This window comes from Tetrao urogallus, assembly GCF_951394365.1.
Source record: "Tetrao urogallus genome assembly, chromosome: 6".
Lineage (NCBI taxonomy): Eukaryota > Metazoa > Chordata > Aves > Galliformes > Phasianidae > Tetrao > Tetrao urogallus.
In genome coordinates this window covers 52178685-52192906 of record NC_136819.1, presented here as the reverse complement: position 1 = coordinate 52192906, position 14222 = coordinate 52178685, and the positions used below count along the sequence as shown (strand labels likewise).

Here is a 14222-nt window from a genome sequence, read left to right as displayed (position 1 = left end):
TGGTTGGATCAATGTTCTGTGTACTGGGAGATGGAGCAAGAGTAATTTCCAGCTCACACAACAGGGAAGTACACACAAGAAGGTAACCTATGCATGAGTTCTGCAAGGAAAATGAATTATAATTAGTTCCCAAACTAATTTTGAGTTATTAAAAACCAGTATTAGGAGAGTTAAGCTATTAAGATGCATCAGTGAGGTACGTATTATTAAATCAAGCATTCGTGGAAGTGGGCAGTTGTTTGGCTTTCAGGTATTTATCTAATATCCTAGTATTCATCATTATCTTGCCTTTAGTGAAAAAAGAAAAATCTGTAACCTTCATTCCATACATTTTTCCCTCATCTGAACCCAGATAGAACTGTTCTGGACTGGCTGTGCTTTGGCACTTAAGGTGAGCTGGATGGTTGTGGGGTTTTTTTGCTTTTTTTTTTCCCCCTTCACTCTATGAAGATAAACTCAAATCCAAGTGGCTTTGTGGATTTAACATCTAATTTGAATGCAGCTTGTTTTCAGTTAGATTTTCTCTGCTGTTTTAACTGGACTAGGAATAAGTATTGGTGGGCTACTCCCAAGTTCACTCTTAAGGTCGGTCTATAAATGCTGTATCTTATAAGTGCTGTAATCTGTGTTCACCTCTGACTGCAGCATTTTGGAGTGAGTTAGAGTAGGGCCTCAAGGATGGTCTATGGGCAGGAGCACCCCTCATGTGGAGACAAATCTATAGGGATCAATGCCAGCATCTAAAGCTTTTTTAAAATTCATATACCTAAGAAATGGAGGGTCTACAGTATACTGAGGAATACTTACAGTGTATACTCACAGGTGTACTCATACTGGGGTCTGAATTGCTGTTTATGTTATCAAATTATATGTATTTTAATTTGGACTTCTAAAAATAAGCTCTAGCAGTAGGAATGTGATGCTTCAAAGACAGAACCTCCCCAAACCGTGCCTCTCTGCTCTGTTCAACTCTTAAGGATTGATTGTTGGAGTAAGGGTCCCTAAGAGATTGCAGCTTTGAACAGAATATCATTCAAATGTTTTCAGTCTTTCACAATGGGATTGTTTGGGTTTTTTTTTTGTTCTATTTTACTCAAAACTGTAGACAACGTTCCTCCTATAGAGGAACCATTTTTGTAACCACATCTCTGATTTGAACTTTGTAGAACTTTGTTCTATGGATATATTTTCCCTCTAGTTTCAAACAGGAGGAAAAATGCATTTCTGTCCAGCTCTGCAGTGTAAAACTCACCTTGCTTCAGTTTTCATCTTTTCAAAACCACGAGCAAACGCCAAGCTCTGTGGTATTTACCTTTCACAAACACAGAGTAGAGCGACAAGTTTATCTCATCAAAACTAGAGTATTTCACAGTTGGGAGCTCAAAAGTAAGATTGGACGTGATGAAATTCGTAGCTTAAAACACGCTAAGTTTTGAAGCTTCTCCTCCCTGTATCATTTTCACAGAACGAACACCTGCTCCGACTTCATACAATTGTGTATTTCAGGAGTTGGTGAGTGGCAATTGTTAGCAGGCTTGGCTTCGTGCCCAGGAAGGCAACAAGGAAATGACAAAAGGAAATGAACAGAGAGTATTTGTGCAAAGCGCATCATAGGGTTTTCCGTCACCCCTTGTTTCCAAAGATAAGAATAGAAGGCAAGGCTGCTCTACAGCTGAAAATGATCTACTAACAAGTTTGGAGAGGCCTGTCTCCCTTTCTGTGTGAGTATCCCCCAAATAGCTCGTGTCCTAGTTCTGAGGCAGGCAGCTGGGACTCCACAGACTTGATGCTGAATTGAATTGCTTTACAATTTCCTATCTGTGAGTCCTTTTCTTTGAATAAATGAGCTCAGACTGAAGACAGGAGTCACAGATGTTCTCTCACCTGTCATGTGCTGCAGCACTCAGGTAGCCCAGAGCATCTGTCCACAAAAAAAAAAAAAAAAAGAGCTGAGACACAGAGACCATCATCTTTGGAAGGCCAGTAGTTTTTTCCATGAATTGTATTACACAGGGCTGAAATTTCCCTTTCCCTGTCCCTTAGACAGGGCTGCAAGACTGCTTCTGTGACTGAGGTTTGTGTATTCACTCTTCCCCTGGGGGAATGGTGCAAAAATTCTTTGATACATTGATCTAATGTCAGTGAAAGCAAAACCTGCAAAAAGATAACAGTAACACACTAAAAAATGCCCTCTCAAGGACCCTCTTTAGGGCCATGCTTCCCTGAAATAATAAAAATGAGATTTTATTCTTATAATTGTTTTCAATGCCAACCTCAAATTTCTATTCTTAACTTATTGGCAATTTGCTAGCATTTACTGAGTTTGTTACTACAGACCACTGAATGCACCTTTATGTTTCTGAAAGACTTACAGGGGAAATTCAAGCTGATTTCAAATCCAGTGCTAGGTGCAAAAGTTCACCCTGCTACTGAATGCAGTTAGAGTCCTCAGCCCAGCCCTGCAGAACTCCTTCTGAGAGGATGGGAAACTGCTGAGCTGCCTGCTTTCAAACAGCACTTTTCCAAAGGCTCTGTTAACTGTTTAAGAGGACCACCATACAGTTTGTTTCATGCTAATAGCATTGAGGTATCATATGCATTACTAAGATAGAGCAACTGCAATTGCCCTGCTGACCAGTTTGCTGGATGAAGAATCGGAGCCTGGCGGAGTTGTGTGGTATTCTTAATTCCAAGAGTAGAGAAGACGCATCATTAATGAACCAACTTAGTTCAGGAATATCAGTTTGCTCCGTGTTGCAGCGCTTCAGCATTTTCTTTAGGATGAGCTTGAATGAGTTAACAACTCCTTTAAAAAAGAAAAAGTTGTACAAAGTTCCCATATTGAGAGTGGCTAGAACAGCAAGCTTCAACAGGTTCATGGCCGTGGTTTACAGCACTGTGTGGTACAAATCCTGCTCTTAAGCTGTGGCAAGCAGGCCTATGTGTGTATGTCTGCTGAATGAATCCAAGAGGGCCTGACACGATCAGCTTCAGAGATGCAATTTATTTCAGTTAGCAACCAACGCCAGGACAAAACATTTTCAATCCAGTCATTCCACTGACTACCTGTATTACCACAGCAGGCTCTCACAACACACAGAAGCTCTACCTTCCTCAACCCCAATGAAAGCCACAGGCTGCAGAAGGCTCACTTCATCGTGCTAAGCAGTGGCAAAGCAGCAGATCTCAGCCGATTCAGATTGGACCAAACAGAAGAGATGGCGTCACTTCACAACACACTTGAGGTGTGTTCAGGTTTTGGCATGGAAACCAGGTTTTTCGGAGGCCTGAAAGGTCAGTAATTCCAAAGAACAGTCCAGAGGATTTTTGAAGTGTGATTGCAGCTGGATTTACTGTAAGAAAGATGAATCAGCAGCAAAACTTCTCAGGACAAAATTACACCCTTGACTTCATAACTACATGAGATAAATTCCTTCTAATAATGTAGCTTTAGGTATCTCCTGTACAGTAATAGTAACTTTCCTAACGATCATCTGCAGTCACCAGTACAAAGCCAGTAAGAAAATGCATTCAGTTCAAAAAGAAGGAAAACAATTAACAAGTGCATTTGGTTCAACAAACATCACTGTTGAAAAATTTCACGTTTAGGTTGGGTGTACTGAAAATGTGCTTCTTCCTTGGGATTGTTATATACTGCATGTTCCCATTTGATGATGTGGTTTTCAGAAAGAGGTTACAGGTGAAGAGCTGATCCTGTCGGGAATCTTGTGATACAGAAAGCTGAGTGAAAAATTAAAAGCAAGTTAATGTTTTCTATGCTACATTAACTTAATCACGTAGCATATTTCAATCTGATTTTAAGACAGACTTCATAAAATCAGCATAAGGGAGAAAAAAAAAACCCACATTTTTAAAAAGGACACAACTAGGAAAGTAAATGGAAAAGATCTCACTGTATGAATTCACTTGCTTCCAAATTAGGGTGAGCAACTTATGTTTTCTAATAAGCCTCAGTGAGACACCATGCAGCAAGGCTTGTTCTTTCCCTTCAGAAGCCACTCCAGAATAATTTGTCTGTTTACCTTAACGCTGTATTATGAATCTTTCTACTTTTACTCCTCCTGAATTCACCTTGAGCCACTTCTTCTCATCAGCTCTCCCTCTGTATTTAACAAAGTTCCAAGCATATGTCTCTGCAGAACTGAATTAGGAAGGAATACACTCAAAGGTCTCTTCTGATTTCCTTTCTGAATCCTACAACCTAACCTCTCCTAAGTACAGAACATACATCATACAGCATCCAGTACAGTAAATGGAATAAAACACTGCAATGAAAATGTGCCTCAAAGTGCATAATCCCACAGCAACAGTAATTGCTTAAGTTAATTCTCTGTGGAAGATGGGATTTTAGGTTTGAATGCTAATCTCAAACACTTTGGTGAAAACAGAATGCAACTGATTCATTTAATTTTTTTTAAAGCAATGCAGAATGACAGAATTGTCCTCCAGGTTGCATTACATGAAGGAAACTGATTTTATAAATGCCTGCTTGACTGAAGGCAAATGCACAGATAACAATTCCCACTTTTGTTTCTCTGTATGTTCTGTAACAAAACAAAAATATCCCTGTAATTGTTAATATCAGTTCTACGTTCCTCTTTAGATAGTTCCTGTTTTCTCCTATAGTGGAGAAACCAAATCTGACTCTTTCTGAATATGTGAAACGCAAGCTCAAATGGAATTTCTTTATAATGAACCTTGTTCCTTGTGTCTCCCTTACAATGCACCTTAGGAGCAAGCCACAAGCGTCTCTCTGTTCATCACATCTATCCTTTAACACAGTTATTTTCTTCTGTCATTTTCTGACATACACTCTGACAGTATCTTAGGTATTGTTGCTCCCTCCCACCCAGTAAATAGTTTGACCAGCAGACCAAGTTGCTTAGCAAATAACCTTGCGTCTCAGCATCCTCCACATTGTATTGTTTTGCATTTGGAATGTTGTGTTTTACCTTTTCTGAAGCAGTCAAATGGGTTTTGATGGGTGAAATACAACAGTACATACATACAGTCCTATCAGGACCAAGCTGTTAAGCCAGCACATATGCTCTAACAGCTGACTGCAGCACAGATGAACACGTAAAATATGCTGTATGCTTCCCTCAAGTACTTATGTTTAGTGCAGTTCTTACCTTGGTCTGGATCAGTGCTTTGCAGTTATTAATGCTGAATCCGTCAAATCTGAAGTCTTCATTATCTTTAGCATTTGATTCCTCAGTAACGTCATTCTGGCTCTCCAGAAAGTCCTAAGAAAGCAAATTTACATTTTCTTTACTAATGACTATCTGATCTTAATCCAAAGAGAAGTTTCCTCTCAAATAACAACATCAAATTCTACTCTCCAAAGCTGTATCTGTCATGTTTCCCTGGCACTGAAACAATTCATTGGCAAAAAAAAATACCCATACATGCGAACCAAATCATGACTTGAAATTTAAAAATTGCAATTTCAAAATTAAACTATTTCTGAATAAAATCAGCCCTGGCTTAAACTGGAAAATATCTGAGAAGTCAGTATTGTTAAAAGCAACGCAATGCAAACGTTTCTATGGGTGAGAAAAGGACAGAAGGGGAAGTTAGATGTTGGAGAAATGTCTCCCATTTCCTCCTGCTAGATGACAGCTCCTGCAATTCAGAATTGCACACAGCACCGCATCATGGAATGAAATCATCAACTGGAATAGTTACTCTGAGAAGCACAAACAACTGATTCATGCCATCTAAATAACCAGGTTGAACACTGAACCATCCCCCATGCCTTTATCTTCCCAAAACAAGAGATTAATCAGAGACATTTGAGATTTTCAATATTGATAGTTTGTTCTCGTTTCAGTTTAAAACATATTTCTCTCAAGTCTTGCACAGATGGAATCTTCTGAGGAAGAGGGAAGTGAAACACACTTCCAGTTCATATGCAATGAAAGCACCCAGTGATTACTTTAGCAGCCTCACTGATTCAAATCCAATTTTCACTTAACAGAAAGATATTAGAGACCGACGTCTTTTTCATGCTCTGAGGAAAAAAAGAAAGCCATCCAGTATACACACATCTGAAAGCTATTTCTACATTCATGCCTGAAGCTGAACATACTATCTAATGCAACAGGGTGCCACAGAGCTGAGACCTCAGTGTAAAGGTGATCAAAATTTGATCCCTACACAATTTCATTCTTACTGACACACAGTGATGAGAAAACGTGAGACCATCATTTGAAAAGGCTCTCTTTAAGAAACTTATGACTCATCCAGATCTCGTTCCTCGTGTGTTTGCATGTATAGCTTACATAAAATCCAACCTGCAACCAAAAGTTTATACTGGCATACTGGCAGACCTTTGTTCAATTACCATTCGATTTGTATCTATTCCAAGGACACTCAGGAGGTTTTCTTGGCAATGAGATTTACTCCAGGGATGTCTTAATCTGGAGGTATTATCTAAGTCTCTAAGAGTTCTCCATATGTTTCCAGAATCGATGCTAGGAAAGAAAACACAAGTTGAGGTTAGATGGCATACAAAGTTTCCAGAAGACATATGTAATTCTTTCTGTACATACAGTTGTGTACTAGCCTACCTTTATCTTAAAGCTATTTCCACATTCGTTCAAAGTATCAACCCAACACACTAATAAATTTCCATGATAATCAATGGAAACAGCCAACATAACTGTATGTTGAGGCTTCTCAGAGAAGAAGTGCATTAGAAGCACGTCAGAGTTTGTTACATGCCCACAGTTCATACTAATCAATTGCTTCTGTAAGGTGGGTACAGAGTTCAGCCCTATTAATTTTCTACTTTTCATGATCCGTCCCTCAGACCTTTCTCCTCCATATCAATCATACTTCACTGCTGCAACTTGCTGCTATTTAACTTGCTGGTACCTGATCTGGACACATACATACTACGAAACAGAGACCATTCCAGCTGTCCTGAGAGTAAGTTAAGTGATACTAGCTGCATTAACACAACCCCAGGAAAGAAGTTGGATGCGCCACAGCTTCTGAAGAAAATCTGCTTTAATGTGAAAAGTGGTCACCACCTGGGAAAAGCGGGGAGGGAAAAAAAGGCGTGGGTTGTCAGCAGAAGGAGCAGCAGAGCTTCTGCTTCAGATGATGGAGAATTGAGTCAGATGTGTTGTAAAGAAAGGACAAGCAAACAGGAAGAACAGGCTGCCTGCTGGCTGCTCCGGCATTCCAGAAGCTGAGTCATAAGAAGGAGCACCGACAACAGGAAAAACTGAGCAGAAATTTGTACTTCTGATATATTCTCTAGCTTGCTTTCCCATGGCTAAAACATAATCCATTTCCTTGACCAACACAATACGTAATTGGTAAGATCTACACACTGAAGGAGCACAGTGATTAAAATGGTTCTTAAGTTTGTTACCAATACCACAAATATTTAAATTATAAACAACATAATTGTTTGATTACTGAGGAACTTTTTTTTTTATTATTATTATGACTAAACTCATTACCAAAGTTGATTATTTGTAAGTTCAGGAATCCCAACATCTTCATTATTCACATCAACTACTTGATCCAGGCTTCTTATGCTCTCGCTGGACTGCGATACAAGGACTTCTGGAAAGCCTGACTTAAATATACCCTCATAGCAGTGGTCTGCCTAGAAAAAAAGAGAGTTTCATTTCACATGCTACAGATTGGCAACTTCACAGCTCACGACAGAACAATGTTTCCATTGATTGTATTATTAACTGCATTTAAAATCTGAATTAATATTAATAACACAGGGAGACTGAGCCCATAGTTCAATGCTTTGAGTATTTACTTACGATTAGAGGAGAAAAAGGAAAAATCCGAGAGTTTCTGATGAACCTTCCTCTGTAACGTCACAACTGCTACATGCTACATTACGGACTGCTTTGCCTACTAGCAGTCAAGTCTCCTCCTCAAGAAATTCAGTCCAGGCCAAAAACAACACATGCTCGCACATCAACTCAAAGCTTATTTTGCTTTGCATTAATAACAGTATTTTTACCACATCTAATGCAACCAAGTGTAACATAACTTCTAGTTACCTATAAATACTTGCATTGCACAAGTCCACATAAAAGCTGAGGTCACGTGTATCTGGATGCTTGCATTTGCACCAAACATTTTCCAGCTTACATTAAGAAGTTTGGTCTGATTTACAAACTCATTCCTCTTCCAGCAGTGATAAGGAGGTCTGCAGGACAGACACGGCCGTGAGTAATCTAACCTCATGTAAACAGGACAAGTGGAAGTAACAGGGTTATCCAAGGAGCAGGAAGGGAAAACGTGCGTAACTGACATCCTATCCCAAGGGGATGTTGTTGTGCCATCTCATCCAGAAGCTTTATTTCTTCAAATAAGGAGTTAGTCAAGTTTTCTAAATCAAAGTACTTAATTGCAGTACTTAATCTGCAGCATGACTGCAGTCCAGGAGCAGAGATGCTGTGTGAAAACTGGAGAATGAACCCAGCCAGCTTGTTTTTCCTGCCTAGCAATCAACAACCTGATCTGAAAAACGTAAGTGTGGATACTTTGACAGGTTGGTTTAATCGCAATTCAAATGACTGAAATAAATTGAGATATTTCCAGTTTCATTATACTGAACTCAGACAAATGCAGTGAATAGTGGAAGTCCTGAGGGCGTGCACAGTCAGCAGAGCTGGCAGAGGATTCTGTGCTTCTGAGCATGCTCCCAGAAGTGCAGCGTAGCCCTCACTGCCATCCCTGAAATTCAGCCCTTACTGAACTGCCTCTCCTCATGGGTGACTGCAGAGACTCTCAAAAACTCCTGGATAAAACCCTCCAAAACTCTCCCAAAATATCACAAAACTTTAAACTGATTTGTAAATTGCTTTCATGAACTTATACTATGTGGAGGAGAAAAGCGTTTGAAAAGCAGAATTCCATGACAGAACAATTGCAGAAGAACTAACAAAGGAAAGCAGAGATCTGCCTTGTTTGTCATTTCTTCCTGCAGCCTGTGATGTTGCACACAAGCCACTGGAGTACAGCTTATCAAGCCAGATGAGGAGCTCAATGTACAGGAAAACCACAAGATCTTTTCTGGTATTAATTTTGTTTTTATTACTGTCCATTTCAGCGTGTGTTTTAACACAAAATGCAGGTAATTTCCATTTAACTTGCAGCTTTGTACTGATGATAAAAATACAAATGCAAAAATTTCAAGTCTGCTCTCTGAAAAAATCCTCTATATTGTCTCAGAGCACTTGCTTAAGCAAGTACACTCATTCCTCTTACAAAGGCCTGAATTTAAAGAACACAAGAAAAATCCTCTAAGTCCTGGGGTTCAGCCTTTTCTACCATGTAACTAGCAATAGAATGAGACGGAATGGCCTCAAGTTGCACCAAGGGAGATTCAGGTTGGACATCAGGAAATATTTCTTCTCTGAAAGAGTGGCCAGGCACTGGAATGGGCTGCCCAGGGAGGTGGTAAAGTTGCCAAGTTGCCAAGTGAAAGAAACATTCAGATGCTGTAGGGAGGGTCATGGTTTAGTGGGGAATATTGGTGGTAGGTGGATGGTTGGACTGGATGATCTCAGAGATTTTTTCCAACCTTGGTGGTTCTATGATTGTAGGCAAAGCATCCTGCTGCTGCAAGGAAACGGTGATTGTTTTCATTTTTAAGTGGGGGACTCTGCTCCTGACTGTTATAATTTAATTAACTGATGCAATAGATAATGGAGGTCAGACCTCTGACCTCAGATGATCTCTAGATCCCTTCCAACCTTCCTCTATTGACCATACAGAAGGGCTGCATCCCAACCTGAGGAGTTTATGATACAAACAATATAAAAAGCACAGGAATGAACGACAAACTACATGTGTGTTCTACTCCCAAAGAAATCTCCAGCAGCAATGCAGCTGCTTCTCTATCCTAAGAAAAGGACACCTTAAGAATGTTAACTCTGCCTAAAGTTTCAGCTCATGTTGGATATTTCCTTTTGACTTTAATAAACACGAAAAAAAAATTAATAAAGCAAAGGCTACAATTAGATTAATGTGTACAACTTCTAAGAAAGAAGCCATACAATCTGTTATATTTCTGCCCTGGTCATCACATACTCAGCTTTTTCAGCATAAGACTGCATGTCTGAAATTCCAACCCTAGAATTTAACTTCTGTTTATGCATACCAGCAACTCATCACCGGTTATGTTGTGATCTCTGTTCTGCCAATGTTAGACAGCTCACCCCATGCTCAGCACTGAGCTTTCCTGAGCAAAGCCTCTGCAAAAGGCAAAGCTCCAAACAGACAGGGAAGCCTGGCTCCACAAAACTCTGTTCCCTCCGTATAAAAGCTGATCTTACAACTATAAGCTGTGAGCTATGAAGTGCTATTAGCTCTGTGAAAGCCTGAGTTGACTGATCTCCTTTTTCTCATGTTTTAATTCATAAAAGTAGTAATAATGAAGTCTTGCTGTTTTGTTAGTATTTCATTTCATTTTTCTTTTGTTAATGTGCTTACCTGTGCCTGGTAAACATGAAAACACACCAATTTCAGCAAGGTAGAACCCTTATGCTGAACAAACAGCTTAGTAAGCATTCAGATTTTAGTTCCAACATTGTATCCCATGATAGGAGGGGAATGGTATTAAATTACTTGCTATTCATTTGCTTGTATCATATTAACTTCTACAGATCAGTCCAAAATGCCAGAAAGACTGCTGGGTTATTCAGGCAGCGTACTCCACAGCAGAAGCTAATGTTTTTGTCAGTCTCTAACTCAATTTTATGTTGGTTTATTTCAAGAAGCTTGCAGGCAACTTGCCCACTCTATTTTTGTTACCTGCCTTCCCAGCTCTTTGCTTCCTACGCTCATTTCACCTGGCTTTTAACTCTCACATGCTTCAGGGCCCATTGTTTCTGAAGGGCTATAATCCATTCCTGGTGCCCAGAAGAAAAGCAATGCTTTACGTTCTTCAAAGCTCTCCAGCAGGACAACTGAAGTATTTGTCAAACACTGGAAAGAAGTTGCATTTTGTTCCACTCGAGTTAACTAAAACTGACAGTTTCTCTCCCTGGACAGATTTATTCTCTATAGAGAAGACATTCAGATACAAATCTTAAGATGCAGGAAGCAGTAACACAAACACTTCTGGTCTTTGGTTTACTGTGAACACTTACCTCATCCAGAGAGCTGGAAGCCTCACTGAGTAGAGATGGCTCGGAACAGAAGTGACCGGCAGCAGCACTGCAGTGTCCTCCGCTCACACCTGTACCACCATCAAAAGTGTTTTTTGACTTCAGCAAAATATCAGCTCTGGGATGCCATTTGCCCAAGGGTTCCTTGAAGCCCTCAAACTCCCCCCAGGAACCGCTGGGCGCTGAGGTACAGCAGCTCTCACCAGACCCCTCGCAGCACTGCCTGTCGCTCTTCAGTACCGGGAGGCTCTGCTGTGATACCTCGAGGTGAGTAATTCCTTCATTATCAGTCCCTGCGTTTGAGTTCCAGCCATTCTCACCGCCAGACATTCCACCCACCTCCAGCTCTGTCACACGCACCCGGCGCGATGCGTCTGTGCTACTGCGACTTCCCGACTGCAACAGGTTCTGCATCGTGCTTGGAAAACCACCCCCGCTCAGGCATCGTTTGGTGAAATCTGTGCTGAGAAACAAAACAAAACAAAACCAGCAGTTAAGTTCGATTGCATTGGAACTCTGAACGTTTCTAAAACACGACCAAATTCTTCATGTTACCTCTTAAGCGTCCCCTAAATCACAGCAGGACATCCTTCAGCCACTCCTGCAGCATTGGCATGTGTGTGTTGTTCAGTCTCAGTCCTGTGCAAGCTGTTGGCCTGCAAGGAAAAAAATAGCAAATAAATACTTCTGTGATTAGGGCTGCGTAGGAATGACCACCGCAAGCCGATAAGGCAGCAGAAAGAATGCTCAGGTTAAAAAAAAGCACATTCCAGCCCTGCACAGCAGTTTGGAGTAAATTTTTGATAGCACAAAAGAAGTATAATGGTAGCAGCAATATTTCAGGAAATGTTAAACAGAATTTGTTGGATGTTCAGGGAGTGCTGGAGTGGGTGCAGGAGTCACAAAGAACACCTCCTAGGCACTACCCAGCCCTGTAGTTCTGCCACCCAGCTGGTGCTGGCTGCAAACAGAGCTCTTTTTGTCTGCGTGGGCTTTCCAGGTCCCAAAGATTACCCAAGAGGCAAATGTGACCTGCGGCACCACAGGCACCGGCAGCTCAGTTCTGTGAAAAGCAACAGCACTCCAACTATTTAAGCAATTAAGGCTGGTTTAAGAAGATTGATTTAACATCTGTGACTTACGCAGACAATGCTGCATTTATTGCTTTGGGTAGATCGCATCTCCTCCGGCACCCTTCCATTGCTAAGCTGCAGTGAAGAGATGCAGTCACTATTAGATGTTAGATAGTCTTCAGATGGAAAAATAACAGAGGTTTTTCCCAAGTTTACCCCAACACAAGGACAAATGACCAGCCCCAGATGCAAATGGACCAGGCTATGGGGCAATGTAACACTGGAGATCCAGGGTTACGTGAGGGGCTGAGCTGGCTGGCAGGGACCTGCCCAACTTTCTCCTTCCCATCCAAACTATCCTCCATGTCCATTCTGAGCTCTCCTCCTTCCTCAGCTCCCTGCAGCCATCCCAAGCACAGTTGCCTTGAGAAATCCCCATTTCTCCTTACTGTAACATAAGGAAGAAATGTTTCACCCAGAGAGCTCTGAGGCCCTGGCACAGGCTGCCCAGTGAGCTGCAGGTACCCTGGATGTGCCCAGGGCTGGGTTGGATGGGGCCATGGGCAGCCTGAGCTGGTGGAGCTCATGGCAGGGCTTAGAACTGGGCAATCTCTAAGGTCTCATCCAACGCAAAAATGGCTCCTTCCCATTTCTCTGGATTAACAAGTTCTTCACTCAGTGTTCCTGGTCCTTTGCTATTCCCATTGCCTCCCCCTTCATCACCCTGGGTTGGGACCACCAGCTGTCCTACAGCCAGACGTCAGCTCCCACCTCCCAGAAAGGGCCATGAGGTAGATTGGCATGAAGAAGAAAAGTTCATGTTTCTAGTTTCTTCCTCCAAGCTGGCAGGCTAAGAACATACAGATTGATGGTGGTGATTTGTGTTTGTTTTCAAGCTAAAATGCCCACATAATCACAAAATTCCAAGGTTCTAACTTAGGGAGAAACACAAACAAAGCAAAACTTCACCCTCACACAGGAATATAAACCCATGATAAAATGATAGGAATAACCCAACTGCAGACTGTTGGGATCTTTTCTCCCCTCACCTCCCTCCCCATTTTGCCCTGTCAGGCACTTGTATAGTTGGGACTCCACCTGCCCGTTGTGTCAGATAAAGCTGGAAGCTGTGGGTCAAGTGGCTGTGGCCATCCCACCCCACAGCCTGAGGGGACCATCCCTTCTTGCCCATATCTTGAAGAACATTGGCAGGGGGATGGAGGTTTTTCCAGGGGGGAGAACACAGAGAAAATCCCTCAGGGTGTTGGCACTCCCTGTCCACTCGGCTGGGTTTAAAATCTGGGCAATCCCAAGCAACAGGGGATTTGAAAAGCAAGGAAAAAGGTTTTCTGGAGCAAGGCCCAAAATAAAAAGCATTTTCTAGGCATTACAGTGCGTGTGTTTTTCAGCCCAGGCACAGTTATGCGCGCTCCCCTCCCACACATCTGACTCTCATTTCAGGCTGTAGCGCTTTATCTGAGAGTGAGAGGCTGAGTTTGGGAGCGATGCCCAGACTCAAAGCCAAAAGAACTTTACTGGCAGGTCTCTGAAAGATTTTTTTTTTTTTTTTTTTTTCTTTATTTTCTTTCTGCTTTGGAGCCATTTCTTACCCTCCGTGGCCATCCTGTGGCAGCCTGAGGAATCAGCGAGTGATTCAGACTCAAAGCATCTGACACTTGTTAGGATAGCATCATTATCCTACTGCAGTAAGTTTGTGCTTTACAGGCCTCAGTGGTTCCAGATCTCTCAAGTTTTTAGGGGAGCTCAGCTCTTCTTTTTTTCCTTTCCCCCAGCTGCTGAGATTGTTTAGCACAGCTTTATATTTCCACTTTTGTCTTCTCACGGCAAAAGGCAGCAGGCAGACTGTGTGAAGACAGTGATGCTCCCTTTGTACCACACTTTGCACCTGGAGGGGAAGGGATTCATGGGTTTTGCAAACCTGCCTCTGCCTTGTCAAGCTCGAGCTGCCTTT

General features: G+C 41.7%; 1 protein-coding gene across 1 annotated transcript; it reads right to left on the bottom strand.

Moving 5' to 3' along the window:
• Positions 1–3573: 3573 nt before the first annotated feature.
• On the bottom strand, positions 3574–11591 carry CLBA1 (clathrin binding box of aftiphilin containing 1; the record flags this gene model as incomplete). The annotated part of the gene is made up of 5 exons (XM_079537841.1): positions 3574–3741; positions 5154–5267; positions 6368–6497; positions 7497–7645; positions 11160–11591. 5 exons carry the CDS (start codon positions 11589–11591, stop codon positions 3574–3576), a joined length of 993 nt encoding a protein of 330 aa, XP_079393967.1.
• Positions 11592–14222: the final 2631 nt, after the last annotated feature.